Source organism: Silene latifolia, chromosome 3 (genome assembly GCF_048544455.1).
Source record: "Silene latifolia isolate original U9 population chromosome 3, ASM4854445v1, whole genome shotgun sequence".
In the NCBI taxonomy this organism is placed as follows: Eukaryota; Viridiplantae; Streptophyta; class Magnoliopsida; order Caryophyllales; family Caryophyllaceae; genus Silene; species Silene latifolia.
In genome coordinates this window covers 13,218,983-13,227,549 of record NC_133528.1, presented here as the reverse complement: position 1 = coordinate 13,227,549, position 8,567 = coordinate 13,218,983, and the positions used below count along the sequence as shown (strand labels likewise).

The 8,567-nt window shown below is 33.9% G+C and overlaps 1 protein-coding gene and 1 long non-coding RNA gene across 2 annotated transcripts; both read left to right on the top strand.

Annotated features, from left to right (window-relative positions):
* The first annotated feature begins 3,611 nt into the window (after positions 1–3,611).
* LOC141645932 (germin-like protein) lies at positions 3,612–4,707 on the top strand. Its single transcript, XM_074454081.1, has 2 exons — positions 3,612–3,822; positions 3,985–4,707. Exons 1-2 carry the CDS (start codon positions 3,699–3,701, stop codon positions 4,536–4,538), a joined length of 678 nt encoding a protein of 225 aa, XP_074310182.1. The 5' UTR covers positions 3,612–3,698; the 3' UTR covers positions 4,539–4,707.
* A 1,748-nt stretch (positions 4,708–6,455) lies between these two features.
* LOC141645931 (uncharacterized) lies at positions 6,456–6,999 on the top strand. The gene is made up of 2 exons (XR_012545229.1): positions 6,456–6,678; positions 6,782–6,999. It is a non-coding gene; the product is annotated as an uncharacterized LOC141645931 (long non-coding RNA).
* The last annotated feature ends 1,568 nt before the right edge of the window (positions 7,000–8,567 follow it).

Here is an 8,567-nt window from a genome sequence, read left to right as displayed (position 1 = left end):
CATCCTTCTCTATTTTTTGAGACACATACATCAAGTTGGTCTTCCAATTATTCTGTTTCTGACTGCATTCAACGTTCTGATTCTGACTCATCTACGGGTTTGAGTTCGAGTTCGTGTTTGAGTTTTTACTCATCAGGGTCTTCTTCTGATGATTCTTCTCCTATGTTTGAACAACCAACTGTCTATGTCCTTTGTAAACTTGTTGATGGTCTTCTTGTTAGGGTTTAATTTTTGGATATTAAATATTATTATTATTATAATGCATTTAAGTAAATTGCTGAATTACGCTGATTGTATGGGTTTGTGACCTAATTTGTCAACGCCCTAATTGATTGATTGATTAATTAATTGGGTTTAATATGCCCTAATTTTGTTTTTGTAATAACTTGTTAATTGTGATTATTGTTATTGCTATTCATTGAAATAAAATTCGTTTTTCTTAAATTGTGTCGTATTGATGTTGATCAAGATTTTGTATTGTTCAGTTATAGAAGACAAAAATTCCTGAATTGTATGGTATCATTTAACAATTAATCAACTTGTTGGATATTGAAATAATGAATTCGTAATTACTTTTATCAATGTTGACGGAAACATTAATTTAATGAAACAATACAATCAATGACATTACAATATAAAAGAATTATAATAGCATCAACGAAAATATAGGAATCATCATCAGTGGTCGGATCGAAATTAGGATCTGCTGAAGAACTTGGACTCACTGTAGGTACTTAACAAGGCCAGCATCAAGCTGGAACGCCTTGGAAAGAACATCAACGGAAATAAGTGTGTCGGAACCAAACACCGCGTTAGGAATACTGACTACACCCGGGTTTTGGCTACTCAAATTGAACCGATATAAATATTTTAAATCCATTTAAAATGCTTAGAGTGTCTAAAATCTTGAAAATTCACTCAGAGGTAGTTTACTCAGTTAAATGATTTGTCACCAAGTTTCATGAATTTAACAGCTCATTTAGTATTTTTAGTCCTTTTCTAAAAGCTCATTGCATTTCTGAGAAGTTTCAAAAAGTCAATCCAACTAAAATTTGAGTCTTTATGTCAGCCCTAGGGTTTGACACTGCATGATCTGTATTTATAGTTTTAGATGTTAACTATTGCGGAATTAAACTGGTCGCAAAGTGATCAAAGTCGAATTTCCGTGTTAGAAAACTTATAATTTTTACTAATTAATTTTGGGACTTGCTAAATCCCGCACACCAATTTACTTAATCCTGCACATTTTTTTCCCTTATTCCGAATATACCCCTTCCATTTCTCACCCCCAAAAGACTGAAACAATAGAGAGAAACAAGAGAGAATTAAAAACCCAAAAATGAGAAACGTCAATTTAGTGAATCCCTTCATCATCTCCTAATCACGACCTCCCTCCCTGCGCACCAATACCCTCCCCTGAAACTATTTTACTGATTATAATATCATCAAACAGAGACAAACATGATAGGACCTTTCTCCTTCTCGTCTGAAACCATCACACAACCTTCATTAATGTGAAGTGCAAGCAATTTATGAACACAATTCAACGAACAGCCTGGAAAACAAAACTAAAGGATGAATCCTCTAGATATTTATTAATTAATTATCGTTATCGAAAGACGAGTATCAATCATCGCCTCTTCATTTACCGCAGCCTCCAAAGTCCAATTACACCTGCTGTAAAGCTGCCGAGAAAGTGATCGCCGTCGTCGGAAGAGGGAGGAGGAGATCGGCGGCGACGTTTGAGGGCGGCTGGAGGCAACGTAACGGGATTAGAGTTACGGTGTTAACGGAACCCATGATTTAGGGTTTTTTTTGTGGGTTAAAAATGAAAGGGGCAAAGTTGGAAAATCGGGAAAATTTGTGTAGGATTAAGTAAAAATGTGTGTAGGAAATAGCAATTAATTTTTGTTCTTTGACTATGAATTCAATTGATTTACTTATAGTAGGTAACGAGAATTTTTTGGTTAATGAGTGTTAATTAGCAAAATAATTAGATAATAAGGGTTCACTTGAAACTATTTGGGTCTATAGTGTCCACGTCATCACTTTTTATTTTTTTCCAATTTTTATATGAAACCGCTAAGAAACTTAGCGGCTTTACAAAATGTCATCGTCCAAATATTTGTATCTGTTTTATTTAAAAAAGAAAAAAAAAAATTGAAGAGCAAGGCCGCTGAGAACTTCAGCGGCTTATTACAAAGTTTCCAACAATTTTCAACTTTTTCCATTAGCTACCCTACAAAATGATAAGCCGCTAAGATTCCTAGCGGTTTTGCCTTTTATATATAAAAAAAAAAAAATAAGTGAAGCCGCTAAGTTTCTTAGCGGTTTCATATAAAAATTGGAAAAAAATAAAAAGTGATGACGTGGACACTATGGACCCAAATAGTTTCAAATGAACGCTTATTACCTAATTATTTTGCTCATTAACGCTAATTAACCAAAATATTCAGGTAACGACTATATGTCTATATATATAGTATTGGATAAAGAAATTGTGACGTAGTTAATTACGTCCAAAGTCTCCAAACACATGACTAGACTAATTCATCAACATTATTTTATTTTAGACATTGTTAGTATGGTATGAGCCTCTCTCACGGATTTGAGGACTTGTTCTACAACAAAGAGAATCCTAAATTTCTAGAATACCGAGCTAGTAAAATTACCAACTCCGGAATAATCCTTAATAATGTCGCCGACGATGTCATATTATGACTAGGTAATATCTTAGAAAGGAATCATCAGCTTAAGCATATCATCCCATTCTCCGAATATTTCTTTACCCCTACTTAATGTCAACTGTTTATCGTAACCTAAGTCAATGAGGATCCTCTCCATTTCAGAGTCTTTTAATCCCATTCTCCGAATATTTCTTTACCCCCTTCTTAATGTCAACTGTTTATCGTAACCTACCCTTCTTAATGTCAACTGTTTATCGTAACCTAAGTCAATGAGGATCCTCTCCATTTCAGAGTCTCTCAAACACATTCATTGATTACATATTTTTAATTTAAGTTCCTTATAAAATGGTATTAAACTAAAGTATTGGAAGTCTAACATTTTCTAAACATATTCATCTATAACAAAATCTTAGATAAGACCGTGTTACAAAAAACTTTGTAAAATAGATTTTTGAGCTGCTTTTTCAATTTTGTTATTATTCATCAATTGTTTGCTATAGTTAGTAAGACTCTGTTCTATTGGAACGAAACTGTCTAAACTGAATTGAACTGAACTTATTACTGGAGTCTAACTAAACTAAATCGAAACTTAATGGTTTAAATTTGAATCGAATCAAGGTGAAAGAGTTAATTTGTGAAGAGAAGAGCTGAACTGAACTGAACTGAATGAAGCTAAATTGAACTAAATAGAGCTGAACTAAATTAAAATGAGCTGAAATTAAGTCCAAAAAAACAGGACCCAAGTCGTTCAGGATATTTTATGATTTCAAATACACGCCCCACCAATATGAAAAAACTAGTATTATCAGTCCTAAGTCATTACCTGCTTAAAGATGTATTTGGTCATACAACCATCACAATTAAGGACTAATTCTACGACCAATTCAACCCTTAATTAACACGTTAACTTTATCATATCCTTAGCCTATAAAAGCCCCATTTTGTTGTGTTAAACAATCATCAAAAACCACAATTAAACCCATAATCATCTCACTAATCAAAGATATTACCATGGCATTTTCCAAGATCTTTGCACACTTAACCCTTTTGCTCATAAGCTTATCCTTGGTTTATGCCACTGATCCGACCCAGCTTCAAGATTTTTGCGTCGCCACAAACGATACCAATAACGGAAGTAAGTACTTAATTTCGAGTTATATATATAGGTCCATGTTTATCAATAAGTCGATAATGTTAGAATTAATATTAAACTGATAATTAGACTTCAACCATCTGGTTAAACTTTTGGTTGAGATGTAATAATTACTAACGTATGTACTCTGTATTATTATTGCAGTATTTGTGAATGGACTCTTTTGCAAGAACCCAATGGAGGCGACACCCGAAGATTTTCTGTTCAAAGGGCTAGACGTTCCGGCCCCATTAGGCAGTCTTGGATCGGGTGTGAAACTAGTGAGTCCAATGAACTTACCCGGACTCAACACCCTCGGCATATCAGTTGCTAGGCTAGACTTCGCGCCATATGGTCTAATTTCACCCCACACCCACCCTCGTGCCACTGAGGTTTTCACCGTCTTGGATGGAACCATATATGTTGGTTTCGTCACCTCAAACCAGGCCAATGGCAGTAACAAGTTGTTCACTAAGGTGCTTAACAAGGGTGACGTGTTTGTGTTCCCACAAGGTTTAATTCACTTTCAACTCAACATCGGCAAGACACCAGCCATTGCATTTTCGGGGTTGAGCAGCCAGAATCCCGGTGTGGTTACTGTATCCAATGCGGTCTTTGGTGCTGAGCCTCCGATCAACGTTGATGTACTATCCAAGGCTTTTCAACTTGATGCTAATGTCATCAAGATGTTGCAATCCAAGTTCTCCACAGGAAATTAAACTAAAGTGGTTACTCGCTTATATAAACTGGTCGACGCATGCGTGCGTAAGCATAAAACTACTATGTTAGCTAATGTTATACCTGTTCGTAATAATCTTGTAGTAATCCTTAATCTTGTAGTTGAAAAAGTATTTATCATTGAGATAATTATTATTATTATTTAATTTTTACCTATTATTGGTATTATTAATTAATAAAACTACAGTAACAAATTACTTTTTTCCTCTATTCCTGTAAGACTAGATTTCATACCCGGATGTTGTCCGGGTTATATCATAGTAGTGGCTTCAAAACACTTATCTTGAGGTTGGCCTTAAAAAGGCTTATATTTTGTGACAATGGCTTTTGAAAATTTAGCACGAGATTGTTGCTTTATAGCAACAATTTTCTTGTGTTTTGGTCACTTCGTGTTACAAATATTAAAGGTAATAATAGTACAAAGTAAAGGTAATAATAGTACAAAGTATATGTAAGAGGCCGAAGCGATTAAAAAATATACTCCCTCCTATTCAAGATAAACCTCCCTATTTCCATTTCCGTCTATTCACAATAACTTCCTTATTTCCTTTTTTGGTAAGTGTTTGTGTGGTCCAAATTTAATTGTATGGTGGATAATGTATTTGTGTGGTTCAAATTTATTTATATGGTGGGGTAATATGTTTTCTTAATTTTTGTGTCAAAATGAAATGAAAAGTTTATTGTGAATAGGAGGGAGTATATTTCATGTGATTGGTTTTAGGTTTAGAAGTAGTTTACTAATTAAAATGATCCTTAATAAGTGGGTTGAAATATAGATTGAGAACTCAGATAATTTTCGTAAATTAACTCAGATATTCTTCTGGATAATTTCAGCCCCCAAATTAATTATTATAATTCATAGATAATTTTTAGAAATTAACTGAGTTTTGGCATTACTAAATATCTGTTATCAAATGTAGGCATACTTCTCGACAGTGAAGTCGTCCTTCAAGAGCACATATTTTCATAGAAATTCATCAATAAATTAAAACTCGACGGGTGAAATTTTAACTAAAAAACTCAGTTCATAGCACCGCATCTTGTTCATCTGATGTATCATATGTAAAACACACTAACCTTTGTATGTAATATATTTGTTCCCTTCCAAGTAATTAAGTATTAAAAGTAGTGGCGGAGTCAGAAATTGGAACCAACGGGGGCGAAAAATTTCAGCGGAGTCGAACGGTTAATAAAGGGAATTCAATTTTTTTTTTCAAAATTTCAACTAAAACTTTTGCGATTTCCCTTCGCCAGCGGAAACGACGCCCCTGCTAGTCCCTCGAAAAAGTATTAATCTTGTAGTATTAATCTTGTCGTTGAAAAAGTATTTATCAGTGAGATAATTATTGTTATTTAATTTTTACCTATTATTGGTATTATTAATAAAACTACGGTAACAAATTACTTATTTCCTCTATTCCTGTAAGATTTACTTGTAATTAGTGTTATATATCCTTCCGTCCCACTCATTTGTTTAACTTTGATTAAAATATCTTTTATCTATATATCTATATGTAGAATGAGATAGCGACACCCGATATTACTCGATTTGAGTAACACCCGGAGACCGGGGTAAAATTGTAAAGCCCTAAAAAATAAAACTACACTTCTTGTAGAAAGAGAAAACAATTTCTTGTAGAAAAAGAAAACAATCGCTGGGAAATCTGTAGAAAGATTACCGTATATAAACTCGTGTGGCAAACAATCGTTAATAATTTTCTGTGAAGTATTTTATCAGGTAAAAACCCACCCTCTTTCTCTCCTCATCCCTCTTATTTCCGCTTCTTAATTTCTGCTTATTATTATTTGGGTTTTGTTTATCCGTTACTTTTGTGCTTTTTTTTTTTTGGTTTTAATTTTACATAAAAACTTCAGAGAGACGGTCTCTCATTAGCGTGAGTGACCTCTCACATATAGGGTGAGTAAGTTATTTGTTTTCTTTTCTCCTGTCTCCCACTAATTTACGTGATTATTTGATGCTTTTATCATTGAATATTTGTATCTCTATAAATTTGTGCAGGATCAAAACGAAATGAAACCTGCTATGCGCTTATGTGAAATGACTGTTCGGGAGTTATTTTTTTGTGGTTTAGGTGGAATAATTTTGGGTGAAACCTATTTGTCAGTATAATACTATTTCTCCCCCTCTTTGTGTTTTATTTTACCCTTCTCATGATAGTTCAGCCTCGTAACTTTTCATTTCACTAGCTATATTTATTTGCAGGAATTTCATTCATCCGCACGTCTCCCGCTTTCGTGAGAAGGAGTCGGCCAAACATGAGGAAGCCTCCCACCCATCCAACTAATGAATATTAGTTTTGTATTTTCTATTCAACATGGTTGATTGCAGTAAATTTTTTTTTTGTCGGTTCTACACATCCAAATAATGAATATTAGATTGGTGGTGAATAATGTTATCATTTATCTATATTATTTAACGAAGCTTGTTTTGAGAGATTACAGAGAGACCATCTTTCGCGAATGACTTTCGAGCAATATTAGTTTTTATTTTAAAATAAAACAATATAAAAAAGCTTGGTGATTAGAATTCCACCCATACTAATATCATTATTGACATTGTAGGACGAGATAAACTAAAATTCTATGCCACCAACATCACTGCAATGTAGAACTGATAGAACTGTAGGAGGAATCAAACTCCGAGACTCAATTTTTGTATATTGAGTATAATGTAATTTGACCACGGCCAAATCACTAGCCATATTATTCTTAGTTTTTTTTTAAACAATAAATGAATATGATATGATGTTTGCTATTACTTTGTAATGAAAGCTATTGTGAATTCGTGTCCTGTTAAATCTCGATGTGTTAGCAACTTTGAATGTATTTTTCATTTGATTTATTATTACTTGAATTTAATTAAGACGATTTTTTTGACAGGATTAACGACAATTTGATACGGTGATGATAGCTTTGAAATTATGTATCAGCCATTATTCAAAAAGATATTTGTATATATAATAATAATATGCTAAGATAAGGTCACGTAAAGTTGGGGCTTTTGCCAAAACGACCATTCTAGTAAAACTAATTACCAAAATAACCATGTTCTAAAACTATTTTCCAAACTAACCAAACTAGCATGAATTCTTACAAAAATATTCAATCATTCATCTTCTTCTAACCTTAGCAATCACGATAAATAATACTTATTAGAAATCGAAGAGAGGGGAAAGCATAGAGGAAATCGTATTATTATTGATAATCGTTCGTTCTGCTTCGATACATTGAGTCGATCATATATATAGAACCAAATACTCTACCCTAGAATATAATCTAGAATATTATATTATTCTATAATATCACATTTATTTTATATGACATATTAGTATATGTCTTATTCCTAAATTAAGATATGTCGAATATCTCGACATATCCCAACATATCTTCTAACATCCCCCCTCAAACCCATGGTAATTTGTCGAAATTTCCATGGGTTTGCAAGGTAGACAAAGAGAAACGGCTTTCTTTTCGAATCGGTTTCGTCGGGCGGGAACGTCGTCGCTTTTCGAACCCCACCAAATCGTTGAAATTTCGTTGTCAAGAACGTCGCATTTTTTCGAACTTGACAAATATCGGTGCGTAACTCGCCAGTCGATGCGTATAGGACTCGCCAGACCGAGTTTCGCAATTTTTCGAACAATTGACTTAGACAATTTGTACCACACCCAATAAATTTGGATGCCCTTCAAACAACAAGAAAGACCTTGGCTGGATGAGGCCGCCAAACCAAACTCTTCGTCGAGAAAAAGGAGACTGCTGCCAGATCAAACTTCAAGGTGCAAAGCACAAAACCAAGTACCAGCCATGAATTATCTACTAAAAGCAGAATCGAAGAAACGTTTGTATTAAATTTTTTTTTTTTTTTTTCGTCTGAAGAGAATTGTATAATCGCTAAATGGAATCCCGCCGGTGGACATATAGATTTAACGTCCACCGGCAGGTTAGCGGAAATTATTTTGGCCTCAAGAACCGAGAGGCTCTGATAC